The sequence below is a fragment of the Hyperoodon ampullatus genome, assembly GCF_949752795.1.
Source record: "Hyperoodon ampullatus genome assembly, chromosome: 3".
NCBI lineage: Eukaryota > Metazoa > Chordata > Mammalia > Artiodactyla > Ziphiidae > Hyperoodon > Hyperoodon ampullatus.
Genome location: NC_136916.1, coordinates 55,800,277 through 55,819,229, shown reverse-complemented (window position 1 = coordinate 55,819,229; position 18,953 = coordinate 55,800,277). Strand labels below are relative to the sequence as shown.

General features: G+C 35.5%; 1 protein-coding gene across 4 annotated transcripts in view; it reads left to right on the top strand.

Annotated features, from left to right (window-relative positions):
• DENND4A (DENN domain containing 4A) overlaps positions 1 to 18,953 on the top strand; it is a gene marked incomplete at both ends in the record, with an annotated part of 97,188 nt that overhangs the window by 29,245 nt on the left and 48,990 nt on the right. For all 4 annotated transcript variants that reach the window (XM_079700159.1, XM_079700160.1, XM_079700158.1 and 1 more), the window contains 7 exons: positions 2,907 to 2,973; positions 4,372 to 4,430; positions 6,781 to 6,925; positions 7,187 to 7,362; positions 11,875 to 11,975; positions 13,749 to 13,967; positions 14,523 to 14,668. In XM_079700159.1, coding sequence (XP_079556285.1) covers positions 2,907 to 2,973; positions 4,372 to 4,430; positions 6,781 to 6,925; positions 7,187 to 7,362; positions 11,875 to 11,975; positions 13,749 to 13,967; positions 14,523 to 14,668 — 913 coding nt within the window. The remainder of the gene's footprint in view (positions 1 to 2,906; positions 2,974 to 4,371; positions 4,431 to 6,780; positions 6,926 to 7,186; positions 7,363 to 11,874; positions 11,976 to 13,748; positions 13,968 to 14,522; positions 14,669 to 18,953) is intronic.

Below are 18,953 nucleotides of genomic sequence, written 5' to 3'. Positions count from 1 at the left end.
GCTTCCCTGGTGGCGCAGTGGTTGAGAGTCTGCCTGCCGATGCAGGGGACACGGGTTCATGCCCCGGTCCGGGAGGATCCCACGTGACGTGGAGCGGCTGGGCCCGTGAGCCATGGCCATTGAGCCTGCGTGTCTGGAGCCTGTGCTCCACAATGGGAGAGGCCACAACAGTGAGAGGCCCGTGTACCGCAAAAAAAAAAAAAAAATTATTAATTTATTTTAAAAAATGATAAACCCATTACATGTTATCATAAATATCTCTCTCTTTTTTTTAAAATAACCATTTCCTAAAAGAAAAAAATTAGGAAGAAGAGTGACATTGTTTTACATTTTTTGCAAATCTCTAATGTCTGGCTTAATTGAACATAACTAGGTTCTCATTTTATCTTATTTTAATTTTTTTTTTGGCCATGTGGCATGCAGGATCTTAGTTCCCCAACCATGCCCCCTGTATTGGGAGCACAGAGTCTTAACCACTGGACTGCCAGGGAAGTCCCATAGCTAGGTTCTCATATATGCTTGTGCTTTCATTCTGTTGCAATATGTTGTTTTGGTTGACGTAATGAAAGAAACATGGCCTCACACAAATATGTATGTGGAAAAGGGAGGGCATTTGAATAGTCTTTTCAGAAAATTGTGGATTTTCTTTTTTGACAGTGCACCAAAACTTGACAAGTATAGTTTATTATAGGTTACTGTCAATGTGGAATCTAAAACTTTAATGATGAACTTTCTCTGTTACAGTAAAATCTATTGGTCTATCTCTTTGAGTGGAACTTTTATGCATGTGTGATTTTGTAGCATCGTACATTGGTCATTTGGAAAATACTGGTTCACTGAGTTCACATAGATACATCTCGCTATCAAAATTTAAAAATCAGATTTGTGAATATAACCACCTACATCAGAAAAATGTTTGAGTATTGAGAAATTGTCAAGTTTATGGTAGCAAGATTCTAATTTTCACTTGAAAGCTTGAATTTATTTACTTATTTGTTTGTTTGTTCCTCCTTTGGGGTTAACTGAGAAAAAGGTTTTAGTATTCCATTTTGATTTCTCCCTTGACTTTAAAAGCAGCTTTATTGAAATATAATTCACATATCACACAGTTCACCCATTTAAATTAGTATACAATTCAATGTTTTTTTAAAACATGCATTCACAGGGTGTACAACCATTACCAAAATCTAATTTTAGAACATTTTCATCCCCTAAAAGAAACCCCATGCCCATTAGGTGTCCTGCCCCATTCCCCGCTCATCCACTCAGCTCTAAGCAACTTACGTGGTCTTCTTTGACTGGATCCTTTCATCTTTTTGTAATGTTTCCAAGGTTCATCCGTATTATAGCATGTGACAGTACTATATTTCTTTTTATTGGAAAGCTTGAATTTAATTATTGGCAACAAGTACTGTAAGTTATTTTTCTTGAAGCAATAGCCTCACTTTGTTCATTTTAATGTAGAAAATATCTACTGAATACCCACATTGGATAACGTTAATATGTCTTTTGTTCTTTCAAGGAAAAATGGCATTCTATGGAAACACAGCAAAACAAAAACAGCTAATTCACTCACAACTGAGTCATACAAGTTGCTCTTCCTCACGACAGACATCGTACTCCTGTATGCAGCAGAAGTGCTTTATGCATTCTTCCCCTTTCATCACACAGATTATTTATAAGTATACACTGCAGAGTCAAAATTTAATAAAATTAATAGTATTTACTGCTTCATCCGAGACATTCTTAAGTGAAACTGAATACAACAGCTACAGTTCAGTGCCACTTCCTTGATTCATAGTAAGGGGCAGCAGTTTTATCCACAATGCTTTTGCACCATCAATGCAAATATCAACACAGTGAAAATGGCAAACGGTGTCTTTAAAAAGTACCTTTGACCTTGCAGATTCTCCCTGAATGGGTCTTGGGGATCTTTAGGTATTCATGGATCACACTTTGTTTTCTAACTATTTCACATAATGCAAGCAGATATGTGTCCTCTGGAACTCATTCCCCTTATCTTTTTGTTCTTAGATTGTGAGTATCTTAATAGTAGAAACTGGTAGTATATGGCTTTTTAAAAAATAATTCCCAACATGTCTGGCAGTATCTTATATATAGCAGGCAGTCAAAACATCTTTGTAAGAAATTAATAATTTTCTCTTCTGATGTTTTGTATCCAGTTGAAATTATCTCTGTTCTGAAACCAAGATGATTTGGAAATAGTTTAAAAGTAATAGAGAAATAAACTAACTCATTCCTTAAGAAAGGATTGTTCACTATTGCTGCCTTTTTTCTTTTCCATGGTGTTCAAAACAAAACCCATCAATCTAGCTTTTTATCTGTTCTCTTCCGGGGAAAAAACCCATAAAATCAGTAATAGAATTTTTAACCTATTGTTAATAGAAAGTATATTGTTCATGTTTTAGAAACAGTTAAACTCTTTCATTTTTCTGTAGTACTCAGTGGTTGCTTCATTTTTAAAATATGAGCACTCGACTAAAAAGTATATTGCTTCATTTTTAAAATATGAGCAATTGACTAAAAAGTATATGCAAGAATTAGCTTCTTTGGTAATGTCCACATCTCTGATACATTGTTTGTTATCTTCTTAGGGAGAGGTAGAAGTTACAGTGGCTTTTCAGACATTAATAACACAAGCGTTATTGAATGTGAGAAAGTATTAATATGAAAAGTTTGTGGGTGGGTTTAGATAGAAGCAACTTTCCTGGGACAAATGATTTTTGGTTGTTGTTTGTTCACTTGCTTTTGTAGTAGCAAGGATTTCGAAATTATAGGTACACAGAGCTTTTGACTCAACCTGGACTTGTGGTGACATGTTGACCTTTATAGCATATAAGTATTCACTTTGGAATCAATCAGGTGTTTGTTTGTTTGTTTTTAAGGCATATTTCTCATTTTATGCATAAAGTTCCTTTTCCATCTCCTCAGAGACCACGGATTTTAGTTCAGGTAAGATTTTCATGATGTAAGTGCCCTGTTAAATAATTATTGACTCTGTCAAAATGTACCATAAGAATAACAATTTTATATGGGTAAAAAAAATCAAATGAAATCAAAAGAGAACCAGATACTGTTTTACGTTGGAGTTTGGACCCTTATGGTTCTATTAACTGCCTCCCAGACAGACATCTAATGTTTCCTCTTAGATAAAGCATTGCAGAGTTAAAGAAGTAGACAGCAGTAGATGTTTTGAACACGTAAAAAGGCACTGCTTTCCCTAAATTTATTCTTGGTATTTGAACATTTGTGCCTTTGGCACTTATTCCCTAAGTTAAATGTATTAGAAGAGATAAAAGAAAAAGCTGTATGTTTTCATATATTGCAGGAAGAATTGCTCATATCTTTGTGAGAGGAGGAAGTTTAAAGTGAACATAAATTATTTTCCCCATCTCTTTTCCCTGTTGACTTTATCTTTCATCTTTTATTTACATTTCTTTTTTGTCTATGCTCTTTATATGTAAGTTGTCTTTTGAATCTATTTAATCACGATTTTTGAAGTGATTTTGGGAAATTATTTCATGTATTATCACTATATGTGCCTTGTATTTATCACAGCCCTTAATGGAGTATCATTCAAAATTAGAAATCATTTATAAATAGATATTTGCAAATTTGTATAAATCTGCATAAAATTTTAAATGTAGATTAAATTAATTGCATTAATATATTGATACAGATTAAATGTCTAGAAAAATATCATTTTGATAAGCTTTATAAGTAGTCTGCATATCTACATATCATCCCAAGTTACTTCTTGCTATTTAGTGCCAGAATACATATAGCACACTCAGTTTGAATACACATAAAAGATATGTTTTATAGCAGAAGTTGGCAAGTTTTTTATGTTGAGGCCGAAACAGTGTTTCAGTCTTTACAGTAAAGGCCATACTGTCTCTCTGGAAACTATTCAGCTCTGCTTTCATTGCACAAAAGCACCTATAGGTAACACGTAAACAAATGTGCATGGCTTTATTTTAGTAAGACTTTATTTATAAAAGCAGGTGGCCTGTGGATTTGCCTTGAGGCCATAGGTTTGCTAACTCTGGTTTTACCGTATTAAATGAATAATTTAGTCTCTCGACACAGATTTGTTAAATGGCATCAGGGAAATGTTGAGAAACAGAAGAAAAGAGATAGGATTCAGAGTAAGAAGAGTTAGTAGTTAGAAGAGGTCAGTCATCAGGACATATTTTTCAGGATCTTAGTGATATACATGGTTCCTATACTGGTGAATGGGGATATTGAAACTTTATGGGCATCGTCTATATATATATGTTTTTTTCTGGAAGGTGGTGTTTTAAAGTTCATCTTTATATTTCAAATACTTTATTTTAAATCTATTTTCAGTTATCACCACATGATAATCTGATTCTCAGTCAGCCTGTTTCTTCACCTCTTCCGCTAAGGCAAGTAAAACTTCATTTGTGTTTCTCTAAATGTAGTGTGAGCTAAAGTAACATTCAAGTATTTTCTCTCTTTCCTGGGGAAAATTGCAAGTGTCGATGGAAATACTTCTCATTTAATTGTTTCTTACCTAAATTTATTTTACTTAACAGTGAGGTTAAAGGTCTTAAAGAACACAGAAAAACTTTTACAATAGTGTTTGGTATTTTGTGTATCCATTTATTATGATTAAGTACATACAACTACATAAATACGTATATATGTCTGTAGGTTATGAAAACAATATCTTTTTAGCTTTAAATATCCTCTGAAGAACATTCAAATGCAATTAATTTTAAATTTAACCCCCAAATAAAAAGTTACTTATAAATACTAGCCCATGGAATAGAATAATGTATTTCACCACCTTAAAAGTTCAGAGAGATTATGAAATATGTTTTTTCTTAAATATCATTTCTTGAAATTTAATTAGCTGTGTAATTTTTCTAGCAGGGAAATAGTTACAATATAATTAAGTTATTTTGTAGTACATACCTAAGGGAGACCAGCTGCCATCTTTGACATTAATTTTGTAAGAATTGCAGATTATTTCATCACCAGGTCTTGGCCCAGAGTGACCAGTGTTTTCTTAACTTTTGTTTGAGCTGAGAATAAATTAGAAATACTGACTGAGACTACTTTAAAACAATTCTACATTACCCAAGAGCCTTTTTTTATTTTTTGGTAATGGCTTTATTGATATATAATTCACATACCATACAATTCGCCCAGTTAAATTGTACAATTCAATGATCACATTCACAGACTTCTGCAACTATCACTATAATCAACTTTAGAACATTTTCATAGCTCCAGAAAAACCCTGTACCCTTTAGCAGTTACCCTCCCTTACCCCTCCCATCCCTATATATACAAACACACACACACGCCCCCTTCCCAGCCCTAGGCAACTGCTGATCTGCTTCTTTTGCTTCAGATTTGCCTGTCCTGGACATTTCATATAAATGGAATCATATAAAATGTGGCCTTTTGTGTTTGGCTTCTTTCACTTAGCATGTTTCCAATGTTTATCCACGTTATAGCATGTATCAGTTCTTCATTCCTTTTTATTTCCAACAAATATTTCAGTGTATGGATATACCACATTTTATTTATCCATTTATCAGTTGACAGACATTTAGGTTGTTTCTACTTTTGGGCTACTATAAATAATGCTGCTATGAACATGCACAAGTTTTTTGTGGGCATATGTGTTTATTTCTCCAAGAGACTTTATTAGTTTTGGTTTATTTTTAAAAAGTTAATTCAGTGAAGCCAGTTATTTAACATTATAAAGATGAAATACTGGTTAGCTTACTGAATCATTTACTTTTTTAAAAATTTTTTTAAAATTTTATTTTTTTATTTTTGGCTGCGTTCAGTGTTTGTTGCTGTACGCAGGCTTTTCTCTAGCTGCGGCGGGCGGGGGCTACTCTTCATTGCGGTGCGCAGGCTTCTCATTGGGTGGCTTCTCTTGTTGCAGAGCACGGGCTCTAGGCGAGCAGGCTTCAGTAGTTGTGGCACTCGGGCTCAGTAGTTGTGGCTCGTGGGCTCTAGCATGCAGGCTTTGTAGTTGTGGCACACGGGCTTAGTTGCTCCGCAGCATGTGGGATCTTCCTGGAGTAGGGCCTGAACCCGTGTCCCCTGCATTGGCAGGTGGACTCTTAACCACTGCACCACCAGGGAAGCCCAGAATCATTTACTTTGTTAATGCAGTATTTTGTTACCATGTACAATGTCTAAGTTTTGATTATTAATTTGCTTTGTATGTGTGTATCATCACTTAGTAGCTCTTAATTAATATTATCATTACAATAGTAAAGATAATCTAGCTATTTGTAAATCCAAATTTTGAGATGTGTATTTACCTTAAGGAAGTTGGGCCTGTAAGTCACATATGTTTTCTGATAATTACAGAGGAAGATGAGCCATGTTAAAAAAAAAAAGAAAAAAAACTTGCATTAAACGATTTGCTTTCAACCAAAGCACCCCTCTTATACATTGAATTCTTTTTTTGAACTATCTACATGGCAGATCTTTTTATATAAAATGAAGCAGATGACTTTTCATTTTCCATATTTAATACAATGCAGAAGAATCGAATGATTTCAGAACCTCATAAAACTTCATTATTTTCATAGTGTGTTTCTGATGCAGTGTTTTCCCTACATAAGAGCAACAGTCATGTTTAAAGTTAAATATATAATATGAACTATAATCCTACCCTAATCGTGAACTTTTAAAAATTATTTTGGATAATGAGGTGTTTGATCTCTGTTTTTTTTAATTATATATTTTTGTTTGGATTTATAGTGGTGGCAAGTTTTCAACACTACTTCAGAATTTAGGCCCTGAAAATGCTGTGACACTACTGGTGTTTGCAGTAACAGAACATAAGATTCTTATTCATTCCTTACGGCCTTCAGTGCTTACTAGTGTGACAGAAGCATTAGTGTCTGTGAGTATCACAGTTTCTTATTAGGAGTCAGTTTCATTTTAAACCTAATTATTCATATAATTTAAAACTGTTTTAATGCTTAACTAAAATTCAGAGTGTAATGCATTTCAACTTTCTGGCCATTAACACTAGTTGTAATTATTTAACAAGCATTATACTACTTTTGGTATAAATATTTAAAAGACAGTTTTTTGTGTGTGCTGATGAATTATGCTTCAATGTCAAACAGCTAAATATTCTCTTATCTTTTATTTATCCAAGATGATTTTCCCTTTCCACTGGCCATGCCCCTATGTTCCTCTCTGCCCACTGGCTTTAGCAGATGTCTTGAGTGCACCATGTCCATTCATAGTAGGAATTGATTCAAGATACTTTGATCTCTATGACCCTCCACCAGATGTCAGTTGTGTTGACCTAGATACCAACACAATTTCTCAGTAAGTTCATTTTAATGATTCTACTTCCAGTAATTTACAACTTTGTAGTGTATGTATGTAAATGTATATTTTGTGAATGCTAACTAGAATTCTTTTGAGCTATGTTGTTTTTATATTTGGGGTTTTTACCATCTTTGAATCAGTTCTTACTATACTTTGATGGGATACGTTTAGTGTATTAGAGAAGGTTTTAATCCTCAGCTCTTTCAATATTTGAGAAATATTATAATCTTATGCTTACTTAGAAATTTATGTAAGAAATGTAAATTTTTACATTTTATAATTTTTATAATTTTTTATAATTTTTAAATAATTTTTTTATAATTTTTTTCTCTCTATTGGAATAATATTTAAGTTGTAGCTAAGCTACTGGAACTGTATACTTACAGCTTTTTTATAATTCAGTGTTTTCTCTTGTATTATTTATTTTCAGTTTAATCATACTTAAGCTCTTCAGGGAAGAGGAAATTGATGCAATACCACGTTGCATCCACAGGATATACTTAAAATAACTGCAAGTTACCCTATTAGTAAAGCCCAAAAGCTAGTATACCTTTTACAATTTAAGTACGTATTTGTGAGATAGGTTTTTCTCCATTTTTAAATAAGCATGTTTCATATTAAAGCCTTTTGATGTAATTCTGAAATCTTACATTAATTCTAGTATTGTTATATGTCAAAACCTCAACTGCCTAAACCATTAGAAAAGTTTAGCAGAAAATAATTTTCTTTTATAAGGCATGTATGCTTTCAAAAGCCTAACCAAGAAAATATGGGATGTACTTTGGCATTAAAGCCATTTTATATATGGGATAAATAGCGTCAAAGATTCTTTACCATGAACATTTCATACTTTACCAGAAATATTTAATTCTTCAAATATTAAAGTAGTATCTTTTTTTTTTGGCCAGTTGTTAATGTTACATGACATAATGTTTTTAAAAATTGAAATTCAAGGTGATAAATAAGTATATACGTTTTCTCTCTTTTTATACTTTTATACTTTTCCTCAATTTGTTAAAAGAGTTTTTTTCTTATTATTTTAACTTTGTTTTGATCACTAATGGTTAAAGAATCAAAGAAACATGACTTGTTTGCACTCATCAGTGGTCTTCCTTCTTGGTTTTATCGCCTTTCCAAACCTATGGGAAGACTAAACTAGTGAATTAATAGCTTTCTACTTTCCTTCATCGTGAATTTCTGGAGCCTCAACCTGAAATTTGAAAGAAAAATCTGAGTATGAAATTTGTGGTTTCCTTTTCCCTTCTCTGACTCATAAATACATAAAATAAGGAATATATTATGAATGTCAAGAAATTTCTGAAGAAAGGGAAATTAATATCTGATATGTACTAGTCATAAAGCTGTATGCATAGCCTAAGGTATCTCATATTATTCTCTGTATTTTGTCAGGTAGTTTTTACTAACCAGTCTGACAGACAGATAAGAAAACCAAAGCTTAGATTTTTAAGTAATTTATAAAAAGGCACATAACAATACTGCCAGAACTGATTTTGAAACTATCATTGTCTGACTCTATAACTATTACTTCTGCCACTAATTACTGGCTTACTACTTATGCAATAGTAATCCTATAAATGGAACTCACTATGAATAAAAATGCAGAAGGCTGTCATAGACCCAAACTCAGGTACTAGATAAAATTCCTTTTTAAAAAAAAATATATTTATTTTTGGCTGCATTGGGTCTTCATTGCTGCACGCAGGCATTCTCTAGTCGCAGCAAGCGGAGGCCACTCTTTGTTGTGGTGCACAGGCTTCTCATTGCGGTGGCTTCTCTTGTTGCAGAGCACGGGCTCTAGGTGCTTGGGCTTAGTAGTTGTGGCACGTGAGCTCAGTAGTTGTGGCTCACGGGCTCTAGAGCACAGGCTCAGTAGTCGTGGCACATGGGTTTAGTTGCTCCGCGGCATGTGGAATCTTCCTGGACCAGGGCTCGAACCCTTGTCCCCTGCACTGGCAGGCGGATTCTTAACCGCTGCGTTACCAGGGAAGTCCCTCGATAAAACTCTTCTCCCGAGCCAAGTTTTACAGTGATGATATCAAGGGCAAGAGGAGGAAATTATGTGAGTAAATAATAGTAATTTGATGAAATGATACCAAATTACTGTTCATTCACTTATGCTACAGACACCTCTTGAGTGCCTTTTTTTTTTTTTTTTTTTTTTTTTTGCTAGGCACTGGGAATAAAAAGACAAACCAGATATACTCCATTCTCTTAAGTTGCTAATCTAGTTAGCAAGGCAGGCACACACACAGTGAATGCTAAGGCACAGTAGGAGTGCTGTGTTTTGAAGTTTTAGCAAGAAAATAATGTCAAAAGTGTTTTTACATTGTGTTCTCACTTTAATACAGGGTTCCATAGTCCTGGTCACATTATAGATGAAATAAAATCTCACAGCAGGACATCTGCCGTTTGACCCTGCCCTATCTGTATTTTATTATCATTGTGGAAAGATAGGGTAGATTCCAAGACAGTTCTTCTTTGTCAGCTTAAGCTTTCCCATCCACTCTTGTTTTCTTTCAAAGTAATATTTGACCTTTTTGTTCTATGGGAAGTTTAAGGAACATTAAAAAAAAAAAGTTCAGCAATTCCATTTCACACCGGTGCTATGATGTTGTCTTTGGTGGTTAGAACATAAGTGATTTACTTTTCTTCTCCTTTTTCTCTGCATTTTTCACGTTTCCTAAAATGAGTATTTATTGCTTTTGAAATAGAAAAAAGATTTAATAAATAGAGAGTGGAATCAACAAAGCTATAGTTAAGTCCGAAAGCTTTATCATGTTTTATCACCATGCTCTTTTCTTCTCCTACTCCATATATAGTTTAAAGATTATGGGCTTCCCTGGTGGCGCAGTGGTTAAGAATCTGCCTGCCAATGCAGGGGACAAGGATTCAAGCCCTGGTCCGGGAAGATCCTACATGCTGTGGAGCAGCTAAACCCATGTGCCACGACTACTGAGCCTGCACTCTAGAGCCTGCGAGCCACAACTGCTGAGCCCACGTGCCTCAACTTCTGAAGCCCGTGTGCCTGGAGCCCGTGCTCCGCAACAAGAGAAGCCATTGTGGTGAGAGGCCCGCGCACTGCAACAAAGAGTGGCCCCCGCTCGCCACAACTAGAGAAAGCCCGCGTGCAGCAACAAAGACCCAACGCAGCCAAAAATAAAAATAAATAAAATAAATCTTTTTAAAAAAAGGATTAACTGTGTTGTAAAGGTTGTATAAAGGAGATTATAGGAGTTCATCTAGAAACAAAGATATCACTGTCAAGCTGATGTCCTCTTTTATAGTTATAAAAGTATTTCGGAGTGTTATACTTTATTCAAATAATCTAGTATTTTTTAATTAATTTGTTTATTTTTTATTTATTTATTATTTTTGGCTGTGTTGGGTCTTCGTTGCTGCACGAGGGCTTTCTCTAGTTGTGGCGAGCGGGGGCCACTCTTTGTTGCAGTGCGCGGGCCTCTCACCACAATGGCTTCTCTTGTTGCGGAGCACGGGCTCCAGGCACACGGGCTTCAGAAGTTGAGGCACGTGGGCTCAGCAGTTGTGGCTCGCAGGCTCTAGAGTGCAGGCTCAGTAGTCGTGGCACATGGGTTTAGCTGCTCCACAGCATGTAGGATCTTCCCGGACCAGGGCTTGAATCCTTGTCCCCTGCATTGGCAGGCAGATTCTTAACCACTGCGCCACCAGGGAAGCCCATAATCTTTAAACTATATATGGAGTGGGCTTCTCATATGCAGTGGCTTCTCATATATATATGGGCTTCTCATTGCAGTGGCTTCTCTTGTTGTGGAGCACGGGCTCTAGGTGCGCAGGCTTCATTAGTTGTGACGTGCGGGCTTCAGTAGTTGTGACGTGCGGGCTTCAGTAGTTGTGGCACATGGGCTTAGTTGCTCCGCAGCATGTGGGATCTTACAGGACCAGGGCTTGAACCACTGTGCCACCAGGGAAGCCCAAATAATCTAATATTATAGATTATTTCTTTTCTGAAAGAAACAAAGCTAAATTTTACTTATATTTTTAGGAAACTAAATATTTGGATATACCGAAGTATTTTGATAAACTTTATGGATCATAAGTTCATTGAAAGTTTTCTACAGTGCTTTGTCTTAGAGTATATAAGAAAAAATCTCCTAATAGTAGGATTTTCCCAATATTTAGGTGTCTAAAGACTCTTAGATGAGATTAAGAGTAATGGCCACCACATTAAGTTTTGTAGTGATTTGCATGATTCCAAAGCAGGTGGAATTGACTCAATATAAACATAATTTAATACAGGGTTCTACTCTCATATAAATTAATTTTTAAGTATTAAACACTCCAATTTACCCCTGTAGTATTTTTCTTCTGTTAAGTAGAATATTTTGTATATTTTATTTTTGTTCAATGTGTTTTCTCTTTTCCCCTTTTTATAAATAACAGATATATACCCACCCCTGTCCCACCCCAAGTTAATCTGACAAATATATTATTGTTGTCATTTACTCTCAGAACTGGTGATAAGAAAAATGTAGCCTGGAAGGTACTTCCAAAGAAACCATGTAAAAATCTGATGAACACACTGAATAATTTGCACCAGCAGTTGGCAAAATGTAAGTGTATAATTTATTTAAAGGAAGTAATTTAATCTGAAGAAAGGACTCCAGCAGCTTTGCCTTACTTGTAAAAGGATGGTGTTTACCTAAAGGAAGGTGGTTTTACAGTCTTAAAGGCAAATGAACATTAAAGCAAAATTTTTTAGAAGCTGAATGGGAGATTTACAAAATTTATATTTTACATCATAATAAAATTCAAAAAGATTAAGGTGATTATTTTCAAATACTATGGAAAAAATACTGGTTTCTACTTGTATATTTTCTTTATACATAGAATAGAAAGTTAGTTTTGAAAATCTAAGACAGATGGTTTAAATTACATTAGAAAATGCTGATGATTCTTGTGGGTTGAGAGCAAGGTCATGTGCTTTTCACCTTCAATAGATCTTAATGCTGTGCTTACCTCAAATAATTTGAAAATAGAAGCTTGCCAAAAGCATTCGGAAATTAATTAAAGTGAAAATAGATTAGGATATGGAGAATTTCAGTTCAAAGCTTACAATAAGAGTATCTTGATAGTGATCCAGAATTACCAGTAAGAGGAATTAAGCCTTCATTTATCTAATCCTCTTGGTATTTTATACCAACAATCCATTCAGGGTTCATAATTTAATACTTATTGTATAAAAAATGGTCAGTAATGGTGCAGCAATATTTGAGGTTCTCATTTATGTATTAGGTGAAATATAAACATGGGAGGTGGCCTACATCCTCGAGGGTTCAAGGGTGCCTATAAAATAGTTGGAAAGAGACATGGAAAAAGACAGCGTTTACAAAGTAAACCTTATAACAAGTAGATAATCCGGAAGTGGCTCATAAGTATTGGGATATGAAAAAATGACATCAAATGGAACAAATTTTATACTATGGAACAAATAAATTATGTATGGAATTTTATTTAAGCTACTTAGTTATTTGCTTTCTAAAAATTTATGAGCTTCTTTTGAATAGCTGAGAAGTCCAGCAGCTTTTGTAGCAATATTTAAGTATTATTAAAATAAGTGAAATAACCCATCTAGCTGTACTGAAGGGCAGAATCTTACAGCTTAAAATTACAGGTTTTAACAATACTGATATTGTTATTCAGGATTATATATCACTTTACAGCTTCAGAGCACTTTCACATACATTCTTTTGTCTTTACAACTGTGAAGACACTAAGTTTGAGGGAGGTAGCTTGTCAGAGATCATACAGTTAATAAAGATGAAGCTAGGATTAAGACCTAGGCCTTCATTCCAGTGCCCACGTGCTTTTACTTTTTTAAACAATAAGAACTCCAAAAAACCCTCCCTAAGATGATTTATTGTTCCTCATATTTTAAGAAGTTTTAAAATTTTGAGGCAATCACAAACTTTGTTTCTGTGACCTTTTGAGAATAGATGTCCCCATCATCTCCAAATAGAGTGTATTTCCTACCAATAAGTACATTCTGTATCACTACAGTATGCTATAACCCTGAAAATCAGGAAGTTAACATTGAGCATTACTACCATCCTTATCCTCAGACCAAATCAAGTTTTGCTAGGGTTATATATTAAGGAGTTATGTAAACAAAGGGTTGAAGTAGCTTGAGCCCTTTTGAAAACACAACACATTTATTATTTTTCTTTCAATTTTATTGAGATATAATTGACATACAGGACTGTACAAGTTTAAGGTATGCAGCATAATGACTTGAATTACATATGCAATGGATTTATAATTGATACCACTATGAACATTAATTTTGACAGTTCTGGGGAAAACATTAACACTGTATTTCTTCACAGTGCAGCAGAGACCAAGAGACGATGGACTAATGGACTTAGCAATGAATGATTATGATTTTAATTCTGGAAAGAGGTTGCACATGATAGATTTGGAAATCCAGGAGGCATTTTTGTGTTTCATGGCCTCTATTTTAAAAGGTTATAGATCATACTTAAGACCAATAACACAAGCCCCATCTGAGACAGCCACAGATGCAGCCTCTCTTTTTGCCCTACAAGGTGAGTAATTGCATAGTACTACAGCTTTCATATTATTGAGCTTAACCTTGTGATGATTGCTTTCTGGGTTAGTAGCTCATATTTATCAAAATATACTTATCTATTTCAGGAGTATGTGAGTATCAACTCAGTTGGTAATCCATTTCCATAGGACTGGTTATTTCTCAGGCACATTAGATATAATCCCATTAGCAAAATATGCAGAAGAGACTATTTGAAAAGTACAGAGCTTCCTAACCATGTACCACTGCACTCTGTTGTGTCACAGATGTGTTAAGATATTGATGTTTTTAGCTTTCAGGGCAGCCCGGTGCTGTTGGGCAAGCAGAGGAGCCCCTGGGTTGGGGGATCTGAAAGATCTGGGTTCAAGTTCCTTTCCTATTGCTATCTTTATCAGGTCACTTCCCCTTCAGGGGTCTTAGTTTCTTTTTCTGCAAAATAGTAGGGTGTGGGGGGTATAGATGACATGGTTGATCTAGTTCCTTCTAGCTGAAAAATTCTCTGAATCTGTAAATGATATTATATATGCTAACATTACAAATTTATGTTGAATAGCTTTCTTAAGAAGCCGAGACCGGTCACATCAGAAATTCTATAACATGATGACCAAAACACAAATGTTTATTCGCTTCATTGAGGAATGTTCTTTTGTCAGTGATAAAGATGCAAGCCTGGCATTTTTTGATGATTGTGTAGATAAAGTAAGTAATAGTATGTCTACAGTGCCGTAACTTATTTTGTGTGACTGTTATAAATGTTATGAGTTACAGTTTCTATTTATAACTTAACCAGCTTTTAACAAAATTTAAATTAATTCCATTTCATCACTGACCCTTTATTATGAAAGTTTTGGTGGCCTACTAGATGTTATAGACCACAACCTCTTAAGAGTACTTTGCAGGATTTTACCAAATTATGAATTTTATTTTAGCAACCAGGTCTGTAACACTGCCTGTCCACTTACAGACTATGGGAGTTTTGTCCAAGCCAATGGACCTCTAACTTGATCATCCTTAATTTTCACCTCTCCTTTTGGTCTAAGGTGGATTGTCACATGCTGAGAGTAGGTGTAGAACATAACATTTCACCTGAATATTTCTACAATTTGGGAGTGCATTTGTAGCATAAATTAAGTGAATTAATTCTACTATATTAAATTCATGTATGAAACCTTTCCTGCCCCTGTAGTCCGCTATCATTAGTGGGATAGAGCAAAGTGGGTATCCATGGTGGATAGAGAGGAGCTTGGGAAACAGTGGCTCAAAGAGCGGTGTCAAAACCTGAATGGGTGAAGGAGGAGCAGCCTAGCATGGGGTGTTGGAGCCCAAGCCAGGTGAGGAGAGCATCCATCCATGCAGGGGGTGGCCTAGCATGGGGGATCAGAGGACGAACAGGATAAAGAGAGTGTCCATGCTGGAGGACAGACTATTTCCAGGGGTCAGAACCTAAAGTGTGCGTCCATGCAGACGTGAGGACAGCACGGAGTGTCAGAGTCTAAGCAAGGCAAGGAAAGTGTCCCCACTGGGTAGGCCCAGCAAATGGGGTATCATAGTTTTAATCTGGATGAGGGAGATGTCAGCCTGGTGGGGCAGAGGGTTGGTCTGGAAGGAGTTGTCAAAGCCAAATTAGGGTGAAGGAGTCATATGCATGGAGGAGGAGTGGTGTTGGAGATGGGAGATTGTTACATATGGAGGGATTGATCAAATAAATAAGTACCAAATGTGTCTTATAAAAATGATTTTCATCATGCAAGATGTAGAAGGAAAAACACCGCATTGGGAATCAGGAGAACTTTGATCTCAGCGTTCCTACTTGTGACTTTAGTCAAGTCATTTAGTCTTTCTGTGTTGTGTTCTTATGTACGTTTTAAAAGTACTGTGAGGAGAAATCATTATAACTGCATATTTCACAGTGTTCAGAGTAGTGTTGTGTGAACTATAAAGTAGGAAAATTTATGACCATTTTTATATTTTTCTGGTTTTTATTCCAGTTTACAGATTAGTAGTTAATTTGGTTTTATTACTGCATGACGTAGAAATGTTCAACTTTTGAATGACTTACACATATGAAGAATAGGAACAAGTTCAGAGCCTTGTGGAGGAATTTATACTTTCCTTCAAATTGGAAGACCTGAGGGATGATTGATGTGGAGAAATACTGTTTCTGGTGCTGATAGAGAGTTAACAAGCTAAGATGCCCAGAAATATCCACCCTAGTCCTTGAAATGCTTTAGAATAGGGAAAAGATGGATATATGTCAGTATTTGCTTAGAACTCATAATTCATTTTCCCACAGAAACACTGATATATGTGGTGATTAGCTGTAGTTCAGATGGTGCATGGCTACAGTGTTGTGCTAGAAATATGTATTAAATTTCCTTTTGGTGGATTGATATTCTAACCACCTTTTAGGACATTTTTTAAAGTCCAAATTTATTGTAGTATAATATACAAACAATAAATGCACCTTTGAAGTGTGTAGTTTGATAAGTTTTGGCAAATATAGATTTCCATGTAACCATGACTCCAAAACATAGAACATTTCTATCACCCCAGAAAGGATATTGTTTTGAGGGGCAATTCATTTTCTGTATTTTGAATAACCTATTTGTAGACAGACTTTAAAAAAAAATTTTTTTTAATATTTATTGGACTTCCCTGGTGGTGCAGTGGTTAAGAATCCGCCTGCCAATGCAGGGTACACGGGTTCCCACATGCCACGGAGCAACTAATCCCGTGCGCCACAACTACTGAGCCTCCACTCTAGGGCCCAGGAACCACAACTACTGAGCCCACGAGCCACAGCTACTGAAGCCCGCGCACCTAGAACCTGTGCTCCACAACAAGAGAGGCCAAAGCAATGAGAACCCCGCGCACTGCAACGAAGAATAGCCCCCGCTCGACACAACTGGAGAACGCCCGTGTACAGCAACAGAGACCCAACGCAGCCATAAATAAATAAATAAATAATTTTTAAAAATGTTATTTATTTACTTATTTATTTATCTGGCTGCACCGGGTCTTAGTTGCGGCACATGGGATCTTCATTGCCACATGCAGGAGCTTCGTTGCGGCATGCGGGATCTAGTTCCCTGAACAGGGATTGAACCTGGGCCCCCTGCATTGGGAGCACAAAGTCTTAACCGCTGGACCACCAGGGAAGTCCCTATAGACAGACTTTTAGAACTCTGCCTTTTTGTAAGTTGAGTTCTGCCTGCATAAAGCTTTGAAATCCTGTTTATTTTGAGAATTAATATTATAGCTCCTTGATAGTTTTGTCTTCATTGCAGCATTGTACTAAGAACATGGTTTTCAGTATTTTAATCAAATTTTTAAGTTTGCCTTATTTGGTGCTTATAAAGTTAAATATTAATAGAATAAATAAATAGAAATGTGTGCTTTAAATAGAAAAGGTGTACAATGAATAGAAGAGTATGCTTTAAAGAATAATTTCTCTAAACCCCTTTTTACAGGAATAATTGTGTTGGTTTTTGTAAATAAAAATGATGTTTCTGACCAGCATGTACCTTGAAGGTTTTTCCTCTATCGTGCTGGGCTTCCACTGGTCATCTGTATGTACTCATCGAGCTGCCATTGTGAACAGTGGCATGTATTTGGGTAACAGTTCCTTGTGCCAAGTCAACTGAATCATAAGGGACCAAGTTAGTGCCAGGGTTTTGCTAATAGCATGCTTTAGCCAATAGACTTATTAATCCACATAGGAATACTGAATTAGTTGGAAGAATCCAGTTAACAGTGCAGAAGAGAGAAATCTTATATTGTTCCATTTTACTTTTTGCTCATTTTATGTGTCTTGTTTTCACAAGTTTGTGTTTCAGCTAAGAGCTCATATAATAGTATCACATGGTTTAAAAAATACTCATTAAGGGGCTTCCCTGGTAGCACAGTGGTTGAGAGTCCGCCTGCCGAAGCAGGGGACACGGGTTCGTGCCCTGGTCTGGGAGGATCCCCCATGCCGCGGAGCGGCTGGGCCCGTGAGCCATGGCCGCTGAGCCTGCGCATCCGGAGCCTGTGCTCCACAACGGGAGAGGCCACAACAGTGAGAGGCCCGTGTACCGCAAAAAAAAAAAAAAAAAAATACTCATTAATATTGTAAGACATACATGACATAATTTTGCAAGGTACTTAGGGTATCATGTTCTAAGGAGGATATTTTATTACTGATAATTACTATATTATATTGTCTAGGATTTTCTGAAAATAGGTCACCTGTTATTTAGTTGATAAGAGTCAAAATGTGAGGCGTGACTGGAGTGATTGCTTAAAGAATATACATTCTGAGAAGTCTCAAAAAAGAAACAATCCAATTAAATGTGTAATTATTGTTTCTAGGCAGATTGTTTTCCTAAAATGCTATTTACCCATTCAAAGTCTAGATTCAACAAAATATCACTTATATATAATGGATTAATGTTATACTTAAAGATTTTGATGATTCCTAAGAAAATCAAAACTGAAAATAAACTCACTAAAACATAGTTACTTGTATTTGCTTTATTACAATTCAAGGAACTGTTTTATTAGAGAAAATAACAAAATGTAACAAAATCCAAAATATATCTTTTTTTTAGTTAAAAATGATATGATTTTATTTGTGATATCATAAAATATATCTTAATAACCTTCATATATAGTGAGAGTAGAGGTTAATTGTATTCCTAGTATTATTAAGCAGAACTCTCTGAAATAATAAATAATTACACAGCGCTGTTACTACTTTTCATATTTTAATACCACAGTTTAAGTGCATTCAGCACAGCAAGTCAGTGCTTACTTTTAATCTGCAAACGGTTTTTGAATATCAGTAATACTTTTAAAATAGACATTCATGTGGGGTTATTCCTTAGTTGAGTGACTTTGAGCTTATTTTTTTAAGTGAACAGATCCCCTTACCTCTGGCAGTTTAGCTATGAAAAGTAAATAATATTAGATGCGCATTAAGTGCTTAAGATTGAGCAGAATCCAT